Here is a 13,542-nt window from a genome sequence, read left to right as displayed (position 1 = left end):
TCTTATTTCTGCACTCGTGTCTCCTCCATTGTGAATTTCTAGACTATTTGCTGTCGGTCTCGTTTCCAAGCTTCACTCTGTAAAACGCTCCTCACAGCCAACCCTGCCTCCTTCCACAGCAGCTGTTCCTCCTTCCTCCTTCCTCCCCTGTTGAAAGCATATTCTGTCTCTCCGTCCCCCCCCCCCCCTTCTCACGCTTTACCTCCTGGCCTCGCTTCACCCTACTGCTCTACACTTTCTCCCTTCCTCTCCTCTATTTCCAAAGGACTTTGTCTAGCCATCCCTCCCTCTAAGATCGTCACCCGTCCTCTCAGCAGCTCTGCTCTCACTTTGCCTTGTCAGAGCAGAAAAACAGAACAAGCGAGGAGTGCAGGTAATGGAACAGGCAAAAGAAACAATTCACATTTAAATGGACCTGTGTAAGAACAAAACACGTCGGTTAAATAGTGCAAGTGAGATAAAGGTTGAGGTAGAGTCTCTAAGGAAGGAACTACTGTTGAGAGAAAAAAAATAAAGAAATTAAAGGGTATCTTGTAAAAATGCAAAATGCAAAAACCAACTTATTTGGACACACAAACACAAGCGGACACAGCAGGAGCCAGCTTTGTACGCTAAAATCCAGTAATTACAAAAAACTAATTCAAGAGACTGGCTCTTTGTACCGCGATGTGCATTCAATGCAGTCTTGGAGGAAATGAGAAAAAGAGGAGAGGATTAAACAGAAAAACAAAGGTGATAAAAACCGAGGGAGAGTTCCGACTATTAGGTTGATCAAAAGAGACAAAACAGCACTGAACAGGGGAGAGGAAAGAAATTCAGAGGGAATGAAAACAAGGGAGGGCAGAAATAAGCAAACAGAGAAACAAGGAGTCACATTACCAAAGAAAGTAAGAGAGGAGGACTGGTAATGGTGTTTCACTGGTTTCAGTTTTCTGCAGAAGCCTGTGAGATATATGATACCTTATAGTCACTGTATATAAAAGTATATTTTACTGTATATGATTGCGTGGGTGACTGTGTTTACATGATTGAGGGTGAACTGTACATGCAACAGAAATGTGCAAATTATTTTCTGGCTTTTTGAACTTGGTATTGATTGGCCTTTGAAAAACGTTAGTGCAAATTGCAGTATCTTGCACATACGCACACACACACGGCAGCAGCTATGTAGATCAATACATCTATAGGCTCACACTGTTCGTTATTCATCCATCACTACCAAGTCCTTCCTCACCATTCTACTATTCCAATTGTTTTTGCATCCATCGTAAACAGGATGGTGCAACTACGCATCAGAATAAAACAATGCAGGTGTGTGTGTCTGTCTGTGTGCGTGTGTTTACCTGCACAATGCTGCGTCTGTCAGAAGATTAGTTGTGTTTGTAATTTTCTGTCTCTACCGTTGACAGACTCGCATGGTTTCCTAACTAATCTCTCAACAACAGAGGCCTCACAGAAATACTATACTGTATGGTGTCAGTAAATATAAATGAAGCCGCACAGATGCACAGATGTGAGATTTAGGTGTCTTAGGATATGCAATTACAAATGATCATCCCCGTCTCTCATTTCCTCGAACTCGATACAACTCCTGTCTGGGTTTGTTTTCTGTGTGGATGTCTTTACTCATCTAAAATTATACTCAGCCAATGATCCTGTGGCAGGATTGATCTCACCGCTACCGCAAATAGTAAAACTAAGAAATGAGTTGTAAAAAAGAAAAGATAATACCATCATAAATATTAGACAACATAGAGGCTGTTTATACAGTACGTGGGTTGCTCACTGAGAGGCAGCACTACCGGGGCAGACAAGGGGATGCTGCCTGGGCAAGGTCGTCAATAATCCACCATTTACTACCTGCTACTTGGAAGTGAGCAGCAGGTAGAAAGAGGGAGATTGTGTGTCAGTGTGTTTGTGTGAGAGAGTAAAATCGCAAACGACCTGCACAAAATGCGTTTAATCAAATTATCTACTATCAGTGAATTATGAGACAGCTACTTGATATTATCTGATGATCGAAGGGTCTCATAGGTCTTTATCTCTTCTATGGAGAATCCCCATTGTGTCCTATGTTCTAAAAAATACTCATCGGAGTAATTGTTTGGAGGGATAGTTTGAAATGTATCACTTATTTGCTTTCTTGGCAAGAGTACGATGAAAAGATCAATGTAACTCAACTAGCTTAGCTTAGCTTAAATACTGGGAAATGAGGGAAAGAGCAACTTTGAGTTTCCTTCACAACTAGAGAACATCAAAAACTGAAATCATAGCTTTTACATTTCTCTGTGTACAGATAAATATATACAACATACTTACAAATGTGGGTAGGGTAGATTTTCCTACCTACTACTTGTCTATATTTCAATTTAAAAAAGTTTGACACTGAAACTATTGCACCTTCAATTTCCCAACATATTCCACTACTGGAAATTACAAATGAAAGTCAAAAAACTGAAGAGAAGAACTCTGTTCCTCAAACGTCCTGCCCTCTCTAATGTCTCCCTGACCCAGGAAGTTACCCGTCTGCCCGGCTCTCCTGTATTATTTCTCTCCCAACGTGAACACGCTCTCCTGAGTCTTTCTTCTTTAATGCCAAACACTAAAATGTAAAATCTATCCATCTCATGGTTTCTCTTGCTTCTCGGGGTCACGGTGCTCTTGTTAGGTCTGATATGCATCCTTTCTGCTTCTCCGTTTCTGCTTTCTTCTGAAAGGTCATTTGACTCCGCTCGTCATGAAGTATTACGTTGCACATCTTTTTCACTTTCAGCACGAACCGAGTTACTCTCCCTTTCTCTGGCCTTGCCAAATGGATCGACTTTATGGATTATACTTTCTTCTAATAAAGTTCCCTTCCAGCCAGTGCCGTTATTGGCTAGAGGAAAAGTTTTTATCTCTGCCCCCACATGCTACTTCTCATCGTTCTTTCCACTTTTTCTGTCTTTCCTGCCAACATGCTCTCTCCAAAGTCATAATGGCCTTGGAGAGTGTTTCCCTAGCCTGCCGTTCATCTTTTTTTTTCTTCAACCATTTCCTCTGATTCCCTCTCTTTTCCACCTGTATCCCTCACGTTTCTCTCCTCTATACCTTCATCCCCCCATCTCCCTCAAAGGCCATTATAGTCAGATTGGCTCCCTACTCCCATAACCCTCTGTCTCGTTTGCTCCCCCTTAGCTCACAAATGCCCGGTCAAGTTCATCATCTCCGAGGGGCGTCCACCCTCTTCCTCTCTGAGGTCATGTGAGCTCCATCACCACCACCACCCCCGGCTGCTTTGTCCTCCCTTCTCCTTCTGTCATCACCGCGATCCCTCCCTCTTCTTCTCCCTGAGGTTGTTCAGCCAGGTGTAGAGTTCATCATCTCAAAGTCAAGCCCCTCTAATTAGTGCAAGTCTGTTCCCATGGTGATGTCCATCTTGTCCGCTGGCAGGAGGTAAACGCTGCCAGCGATGAGATGACAAGGAGAGTTTTATCTCACATGACAAACACAAACACACACTTGCCGTCGAAATGAAGCTGCTGTCCCCACTTTTCTTATTTCTCTCATTTTAAAATCCAATAGGCCTAAACCCAGAATCACATCACGGGCCTGAAACACATCCGATGATCATGAATGTGGACACATCAAGGTATGCAAAAGTTTTACTCATGTCTTCTTTCATAAATGAAAAAGTCAAAGTAAAGAATTAACAAACAAGAACATTAATTAAAGTGATCACTATCTGTGAAGTGTGGCCCGTCTATTCCTGCACTGCCCCCTTCAGGTGTTTGAGAAACTTCGGGTGTGCTGGTTGTAACTGTATTATAACCTTACTGTTAAAATAAGGCGGTGCAGAAACTGCAGCATGTGCCAAAACCATAGGGTGCATGTCAAGTTGGACGTCATCGCAGCTCCCCAAAGCATCTTGATTGCCTCCTGGTGGCTGCCTGCTATCTAGGTCATAAATCCCACCTCCTCCGTGTTAGTGGAGGGGACGCAGGAATTAACCGAACCTTACTACTTTGGCTCCTGCCACGATCGCTACCGGCGAGTTTCTCTCCATGACACAGCCACAAGATGTTAGAAAATAAACTGGACTCATAATATTTAATTTCTTTTAGTGGGGAAAATAAGACACTAGTGGGTTTTGTTTTTTCTAAAATGTGGGATTTAAATGACCAAAAAGACATTGACTTCTGTTGCAAGGCGTTGTAATAACTTGATTTTCTCACAAATTAAAAATCTAACATGACATCTCAGCTCAGTCTTAAGTCAATCAGGCTGTGTCTTCAGGGGATCGAAGTGATAGGTGAGAGAAGAGAAGAGCAACCGAGAGTGTGACAGAAAGCTAAGGGGGGGGGTGGGGGGGGGGGACAGGTGGTGAAAGGCAAGCAAGAGAAAAAGTGAGGCAGAAAATCAAGGAGACAAGTGAAAGACAGAGGAATGACGGGGAAAGAAAGGAGGAGAAAAAGGACGGGGCGGCAGCGAGACAGAGAAAGAGTGATGGAGCGAGAAACATTGGCGCAAGGTGTATGTTTGAAAAGCCAGGGGAGGATCTGCATCCATCACGTGGCACAGATCTGCTCTGAGTTGGTGAGGAAACAGAACATTCTAATAGTAATCAACAGCAAACACACAGAGTTAATCAAGCAGCCGATTCAACAGATAGAATCACAGAGTTCCATAGTTCCTGTTTATCACACTTCCATTGCTTAAGCCAATAAACAACTTACCAACAAATGAAAGCTGGACAGTGTGTCATTGCTGCTCCAGGGTTCGTTTCCTTATTGTTTCCCTTACTTGCTCTGCACTGCACCAACCTGTGTGTCTGAGTGTGTGTGTGTGTGTGTGTGTGTGCGCGCAGTGTTTCAGGGGTAAATCTAGAAGGTGTTTTCAAGGTAAGCCATTATTCTGAATATTTGCTGTGTATGAAGATGTATTATTTCAATTTTGCAGACAATGAAAATGTAGCCAAAGAACTATAAATATTTATAAACCAGCCACTGTTTGTATACATTATTTAATGCAAAATGATACAACTGCAGGGCTGTTTCACTGTCACATATTTTATAATTGTTGGAGCTAATACTTTCCTTAATTGATCCACCAATGAGCTAACGACCGAAGGAAGTCTCTGAGATAAATATCGTATTCGAGGAGACGTTCACCTCCAGGTCTAGCAGGAGGACACGTCCTAATCGGCTACTTGTCCCTCACATTGTTTCCCTGTCTTGCTTTTCTCCGACCTCCTTTCCTCTTCTGACACTTCTGCCTGTTAGGCTTGGCTTTGTAAATCGAGGCGGCTCAATACAGGTCCAACAGGGGAACAATCACTGCACGGACAATTTGAAATTATCCCCCTCCCCTCTCACTCCGCCTTGTTGTCTCATGCCGCCGCTGGAGAGGTGAATTGGTATGGATCCAGAGAGCGAGCGGGGAGAAAGAGAATCCATGCTCCTGCAACTTTAACTTATTTGCTCGCCCTCGATCCATTTATGTGCCACAAACACAAAGAGAGATAAAGCTGCACAGCATGTTCACCCCCTTCTCTTCTTCTTCCGGGATATCAAGGTCAACACATCAATAATAAAACTGCATTTAATTAGAAAACAAATATATCAAGGGATTTACACATAGGCAGAAGTAGCTAGTTTAACATCTTTAAAATGGCGAACACCATCATTCTCTCTCCTCAAATACAGCGGAGAGTCCGGCCTCGGAAACAGAAGATATTTGTTCTGCACTTTGACAACTGAAAGATGACATATAGGTGCCAATAATCTACAAGCTGTTTGATGACACCGCCTAAATTCCCCAGTCCACCTGGGTTCACTTTTACGGTTCACCATAAATCAGCGTGTCAAAGCTCTGTAGTGAAAAATGAAAATTATGAGGGTATTAAAGACCCCTCTTTTTTTTTTCCCGCTGCAACATTTTGCCCCTCAGCGTGATTTATCGTATGTGTTTTATCACTGTGCAAACAAAACAGCTCAGAAAATAAACATTCTATTTTACAGGCAGCCATATTGCGCGAGAAGAAAAAAGAGGCAAAGAAATCAAAGGGAAGCGGATTGTTCTCTATGGGAAACGTCCCAGGAGGGAACATCTTCGTGACTTCAAAAATCCCTGGTAGGGGTGAAGTGACGGGTACAAGATATTACACTTCTACCACATGCTTCCTGTCTTTTTGCTTTATTGCATGTGGAGTGATGCTTGTTGTTCACAGCTTAGTTATTTCAAGACTTCGGTGTCACTGAACAGTAAATTACACATCTAACTGTCTGGCTTTCTCTCTGTATGTATGTGGCTCGCATATCTTGTGAACCCCTTCATCTAATCAGCTTCACTTTATATTTGTTTTGTTAATGGCCCAGGGAAGAGTCGTGTCAAATTTGGTGTGATTTTGACATATTTATAACATTTTCGAGCAATGATTGGGGGCGTGGCAGTGTGCCTTCAGTCTGTGGACCGAGTCGAACATGTCTTCTTCTCCGTCTTCAGATAAACTACAGCAGTCAAAGCGCCGGTTAGAATTGGTGCCAGATCATTTTGATTATTTTGTTTTATTCATTTCATCCCAGACTGACACAGACATTCACGGGAGACGTGGCTGCTGATCTCTGTTATGTCAGCAACTTATCTTCTTCATAGAATCAGCTATTTTTGATATCCTGTGTATAAACCAGGTAGGATGAACACAAGTTTTGTAACTTCACTCTGCTGCATAAACTTTATATAAAACTCTGCACACAAGCAATAAAAAGTGACGGTATATTGTAGAACTGTTTGAGGAGGGCTCACTTATAACAAGGAATAATTCTGAAGTAGCTGCAGAGAATAAGCACAGGACAAATAAACAGCCGATTCCAAACAGGCAGGTTTAGAACGGCCACTGCACAAGTACATAGAAATATAGAATTTGTTGATGTAATGCAGACAGACACTATGAAAGGAAACATTGCATTACAATTCAGATTTTTGCTGTAGGTAACTTTTTATCCTGAGGAATGTGCCACCTCAATAACTCAATAATCTAATCTGGTATTTCATGTTCTCTCAAAATGGTGCCAGGAACTGTTGCAGCACATGTTGTGTCGAGGCAAATCTTAGTAAGCACGAAGGGATTGAGTGATTCATTGGGGTAAATGGTTTCTGACCTTGTGCTTATGGGTTCATTTCTCTCCCCTCTAGCAGAGCAATAACAGAGAAACGCACCTGAGCACAAACCTCCTGTTGCAGTATCAGAGAGCAATCAGTCCCTGTCCGTGAATCGGTGTTTGACACTTCTTGCAAACAACAGAGAAAGGGACGGCACAAGAAACAACATTATTTTGCACACATTCCCTCACAGACTCATTCATTCTAGTCTCGCCTCGGAAAAACGAAAATCAGACAAGCACTTCTGTAATCCTCACAAACTGACTCCTCTTCTGTATTTCTCGCTTTCATACGCTCTAAACCAGCAGGTATTACAGATTCCACACAATACGTGACGGGGGGAAAACACAGGAAATGAAAAGGCCAACCGACAAGCAGGTATAAGCACATCAAGGGGAAAAGGGGATTAATAAGAGGATATTAGCATGAGGTGTCTTATTAGTTAGGAGGAAACGAGTAAATGGTTTTATCCACTTGTCAGCAAATATAAACAGAAGAGATCTTAAGTTAATTTCGAAGGTGAAATGCGACACGACGTATACTGTGTTTGATGAGGATTAGACAAATTACAAGAGGAGTCAGGATTAGTGTTGTTTGAAGAGGAGCTGGAAGTGTCGAGTCAGGTGGATAAACAAATACGGGATTACTGGACAGTGACAGAAAGTTGTGGACCTCGAATTTGTCCTCTTCTAAATTAATGAGAATGCTGACTGGCATGAGTGTTACAGTTTTGTAATATATATTGTTTTATTATATACCATTATAAAGTAAAAAGCATTCGCTAGATTTTTTGATTCCACCCATTAAGACCGGATGTCACATGACATGTACGTCTCATCGGCAGTGACATCGTATGAATTACTCCAGAGGTGAAATGCATCGTGGGAAATGCAGTTGGTATGTTAGCGCTCTACGCCTGCAAAAAAGACAGTGATGATCTAAGTGTTTCATTGACAAAAACAACGACAATAACATTGATTCAGACAAATCTTGCTCTGGTGTTTTATATATAATGTCAGTATTGAAACATATAAATCCAAAAAGATTCAATGAAAAAAGAGATATTCTGCATTTCTATATTGTTAACTTGAACCACTGGTGAAAGAAAAACAGCCACAGAGTGAAATCAATACATTGACGTCGAGTGAGTCCAGTGCAAGTCTTACCATTGAAGTTGACAGCACGGATGTGGCTGAGCAGCTCTTTGCCGTCGATGTTGCTGGCCATGCGCGGGCAGAGGCCCGGGTAGCCGTAGCACAGCTCCCGGTGCATGCGGTGCAGAGCGTGGGCCATGGCGTACACGGCGTCCATCACAAACTGAACCTTCCCCTCTTGCTCGTAGCTGGAATCCCGACCGACTTTTTCTAAAGCTGAAAGAGGGGAAAAATGAATGGTTAGACAGGAAGATAATAAGAAAATATATACAGAGGGCATTAATGCAGTTAGAGACATTTTGAATAAGTCAGCATCATGTTAAGAAACTCGATCCAGCTATGTTGTAGTACTGTGTGACAAAGGCATCATAAAGAAAGCAATGTCAGGAAAAGCTACGAACGTACAAAAGAGAGGACGTGAGACACAATACAAGTCACGACCAGTGAAAGTGAAGGAAAGTATTGAAGAGTTTGGGATGAGAGTCAGTGAGCGAGAAACAAATAAAAAAGAAGAATTGGGGTCGAGCAAATAAAACCTTCAAGGTGGTATGAAGAGAGAGACGAGAAAACACTGAGGAAGAACTTGGAGCGAGAGAGGATGACCATGGTGACAGGCAGCGGGGCACTCAGCCTGACAATGACAAATAACTCCGCTCAATCCATTGTCACCCTGGTAGCAAAGTTAGCGAGGAAAGAACAACATGTTCCTCCTTTACATCTTCTGAGGCACGGATAATGGCGTTTCCTTGTATGAGGGGAAGGTAAGAAATCGTTCAGAGGCGACAAAAGAGACTTTGTCCTCATTGTAACTCGTGTCACAAGTCTGAGTAGAGGACAATTTGTCTTGTGCAGTTATATTCTAGGATTTGACCGAATGCAAAATGTTAATTTTGTTACTTGTCAGAGTGAACAAAGAAGCTCGGTGCTGTGACTACTGTATTTTTCCTTTTCATTACAATGGGTTTTTTTTGCTGTAAACTAAATTATATAACACATTAATGTTATATTATTACATTTATGACTACATTTATAAAATATCTATATTTATGTGTTGAACCTGGCTACTAACACCACTGGGAGTTTCAAACTGTCTGGGACCTTGCAGGGCCAATGCTTACGTAGAGTCGACCATTTGGGAAATCTCTACGTCATAATATTTAAATATACAAAGTTGCTTCAACCCCATTTCGAAGGCTCCTTCAAATGAGGCCGAGAAATTCGTACTTTCATCCCCATGAAACAAAGGCTCCAACGGGAGGATCCTTTCCAGCCCAACCTTTCCCAGGATTCATTGCATTTACGGCAAGTTACGAGTCGTCCAAGACAATCCTGCTTAAAAATCAACCAAACTGATCATTGTACACGTTAAAAAAAACAAAGGGGCATGAAAACTTTGTTGTCATGTCCAGTTTCAGCTCTGTTGCTAGGCAACAGCAATAAGGGCAGGGCGAGCTGGTGACGCCGATCACAGAAAGCCTCTGTAGACCAAAGTGTTTCCTTTCAGTTCGGCCTTTGTGGTCTACGAAGGACATGGTCTTCATGAGCTCGGTAGACTGCGTCCTCTGAAGGGGCGGCCCATGAATTTGGACACAGCTTGTGTGCGGGGGTTTGAGCACTGTGATGTGAAGGCTTCTTTTGAGGGAGAAACTTTAGCCAAAACTTAAGGGTCAAGTTATACTTAAAATGTTGTGGTTTATCTTTGAACTGCATAATTCTTGACTGAAAAACTGTTAAAGTTTATAAAGTGGCAATAGAATAAAAATGAGTGGTGTTTCTGCTTTTGACGAAACATATAGTATAGTATACATGCATACACACTGAAAGAGCCACTTACACATGCATGACACACACACGTACGTAAGCGCACAAATAACCTCCAAAATATAATTTACTGAGGGTTTTGTGCAATGGCTCATTAGCATAATGAGCTAATCATAAGAGAACAGAGTGAAAATAAAACCTCCTTGATGCATTAAGTGGGGAATCAGCAATTGATGATGACATTCATTTCCTCTGTTTTTCATCAAAAAGCTCAAGGAGTGGAACCCCATTAGAAACATCACACATTCATTGTCTTTCCTTCGTGTCCCTATAATTATTTCACTTGTCTCCATCCCTTTGTAATGTATTCCGTCTAATTGTGCTGTTTCTTATCTTTTATGTTTTCCTCCCATTTCTTCTCATCCTCACTCTTTCATATTCCCTCTCTCCCTCCTCTCTTCCCGTCTGGTTCCCCATCCCCGTGCTGCCGCTCCCTTGGCGTTATTCACCCTTTTCTTACGAGCAGCAGTCACCTTCAGGCAACACAAATGGAATCAAAATCCATCTGCGCCGAGTTGAATTAACAAGAGCAGAGCGCAGCCCCCTCAATCAATATCAGCATCTATAAGGAATTAATGGGGTCCTGAGAATGAAACCCGCTCCACAGTTATAGACGGCTCTCAGGTGCTTTGTATGCGTGCCTGTGTTTGTTGTGGTGATGGTGTGTGTGTGTGTGTGTGTGTGTGCGCGCGCGCGAGAGAGAGGGAGGGAGCCCCAGTAGGAGGTGAGTCAGCAGTGTCTCCGAGCCATGTGGTCCAACCAAGCAGTTGATCACGATGTCGGACTCATCACAGAACTCATCTCCACTGAATCCCTGGATAACAGAGCTGTGGCTGCTCTGTGTGTGTGTGTCTGTGTGTGTGTCTTTAGGCAGATGCACATTCAGTGTGTGTGTGTGTGTGTGTGTGTGTGTCTTTAGGCAGATGCACATTCAGTGTGTGTGTTTGGCAGAGAGAGAAAAAGGAGTAGAGAACAAGAGGAAAGTACAACTCTCTCTCTCTCAACAGTGAACTACTGCTACATCTGTTACAGTAGATCTAGGAGTTTTGTAAATCTGGGGCCATAAAGGGGCCACAATTTACACAGAGGGGCCAATTATATGTCTGGCATCCAATTCCTGATTCACTAAGAAGCACATTTAAGTCATTCCTCGCTTACTGTTAGCTCTATAGCTTTGATTCAAAGCCACACATCATTGAATATATTTTGAAAATTGCTCCTTCCAGCACATTGTGTACATCAGTATGGTTCAGCCACATACACACACACAAACACACTCACTGTCAGGTATGATGGGATATCTGCTTTACTTTTTCTCCCGGTTTTAACAGCACTTCATCTGCTGCAGCACCATGTCCCTCACTCCTGTATGATCACTCTCTCTTCCTATGATAACCAGTAAAAGCCACTGCACCAAAGGGCAGCTCCTCCCCGTCCAATCTGAAGATATTAATCTGCGTCTTTTCTTCCTGTACCTGCAGATTACTGACTGTAGCTTCGATAGCCGGCTGCACTGATGCGATACAGTAATGATTTCATGACCGCAGGCTGGGTGGTAGAACCAGGAGGCTACGAGTGAGAAAAAAAATGTACGTGTGAAATACGACCTGTATTCTAAAGCAACAGACCGAGACTGAGGGTGGAAAAAATAAAACAATCTACTGAGTTGTTTCCTAGCAACAGGCATGAACATAACTTGTTGCTCATCAGAGTTCTCCATGTTGGTTAATGCATCACCTTTAAATTGTAGATGAAATTTAAAAAACAGGTGCACATAACTGTCATTTATTTACCCGTAGATTTGTTCAACCCTTGGGCGACAACCTGCTCAACATTTTGAGTTTCACACGCTCACATCTCAATAGTCGCTGAAAAAAGGAGAGCAAATTTCTCACAAGCTTTTAAAATACTCGCTACACACCCGGTTTGCTAACTTCAAAGCCAAATCATATTATTATTTTATATATTTACTATAAAGAGTTTATGGAGGTTGACGCTGGGATTTGTTCCAGCACTTTAATCTAAGTGGAGCAGCAATTAAAACAGTACAAATCTAGCATTTAGGATATAGACTGAAATAACTGAGGTGTGCTTAATGTGGATTAAAGAATTTAAACTTAAACTTCTATCCCCATCACAGTGTGTGTATATCGGGGGATGCAGCAGTAACAGAACTGAGACACGCAAGCCTTTTATTTAAACACTCTGGGACTCAGATCCATGCAGAACTGAAGGAAACTGGACCAGACCCATCTCAGTTAAGACTGCATCCAGCTTCACCATGTGCCTCTCTGTTGTCACACACCTCGTTGTGGCTCTTGTAGTTTTTTTTCATTTTGGTGTTCCCAGCCCGTATTTCCTTATAATACAACAATGTGGCAAGTTACAAATTATATCGATGAGAATAGAACTGGGAAAGACACAGATCTGACTGACGGTATGAAACAGATTCAAACTGTACGTTTCCCAGTCTGGGGTATATATGGGGTTAGGTTGTGGATTCTTCTATTGAGAAGTTCAATTCCTATTGCATTTTACATTGTTGTTGCAGTTGAGAACTTAATCTTTTAATACAACAAAGAAATACTATCTTTGGTAACAAGCTGTGTGATAAATAACCTCCACTGGGTTAGGTGCTAAAACAGAAGCATAACAAAATGTACAGTACAAGTTGTTTCTCTTTGGCAATGAGACTCTTGATCTTGTGTTTGGCCTTGTTTGCTCAGCCAATTAGAAATATGGTATCCGTCTATTTCCGTATAATACAAGGTGGTATAATATACGGATAATGCCACTGTTTTATCAGGAGTCAGATCACATGAGGTCTGAGTTCTCTACTGGGACACTTCTATTCTATAATCAAAGTTTAAATTCACATAGGAAAGCCTAGTGACACAGGCACACACAAGTACATAAACACACTGTACATCCACATTACATATGCACACTCACATCTGCATTGCTATTAAAGCATCAGAGCAGAGTGCGGCCTGTAGCTACGGCACGTATTCACTAAAACCTCTTAAACAATAACATGGCATATTTCTATTGCACTGCATCCCAGTAGCACAGGTAAAAAATATGCATTTAAATACCAGGGAATTGGTCATTTGTGCCACATAGAGCAGAGAGCGAGACGTATTAGTGTGTGAGAACAGAGCATTCTGTGTAGAGATACAGTCACAAAGGGCCCTTGAGCAGAATGCCTAATGTTCCACCATAATCACACTCATAATTATGCTAATAGTCCATAAATAAAGCGAAACAGGACATTAATGAGTGAATGCTTCCACAGCGAGGTACATTTACACAACACAGGGGTGGCTTTAGTGTGACGTTCCACCTCATATACAGTAAATCTTTCTCAGCATGAAAAATGTACATGAATGTGGCTTTAACAGTGGCTAATTATTGTTATTATAGTTGT

General features: G+C 42.0%; 1 protein-coding gene across 5 annotated transcripts in view; it reads right to left on the bottom strand.

The window, feature by feature from the left end:
* The window catches only part of grm8a (glutamate receptor, metabotropic 8a), a 217,486-nt gene that overhangs the window by 37,369 nt on the left and 166,575 nt on the right, over positions 1-13,542 (bottom strand). For all 5 annotated transcript variants that reach the window (XM_034578406.1, XM_034578404.1, XM_034578408.1 and 2 more), the window contains exon 7: positions 8,307-8,510. In XM_034578406.1, the coding sequence (XP_034434297.1) occupies positions 8,307-8,510 (204 nt within the window). The remainder of the gene's footprint in view (positions 1-8,306; positions 8,511-13,542) is intronic.

Source organism: Hippoglossus hippoglossus, chromosome 23 (assembly GCF_009819705.1).
Source record: "Hippoglossus hippoglossus isolate fHipHip1 chromosome 23, fHipHip1.pri, whole genome shotgun sequence".
NCBI lineage: Eukaryota > Metazoa > Chordata > Actinopteri > Pleuronectiformes > Pleuronectidae > Hippoglossus > Hippoglossus hippoglossus.
Note: the sequence above shows the minus strand (reverse complement) of the source record. Positions and strands in the feature narration are given on the sequence as shown.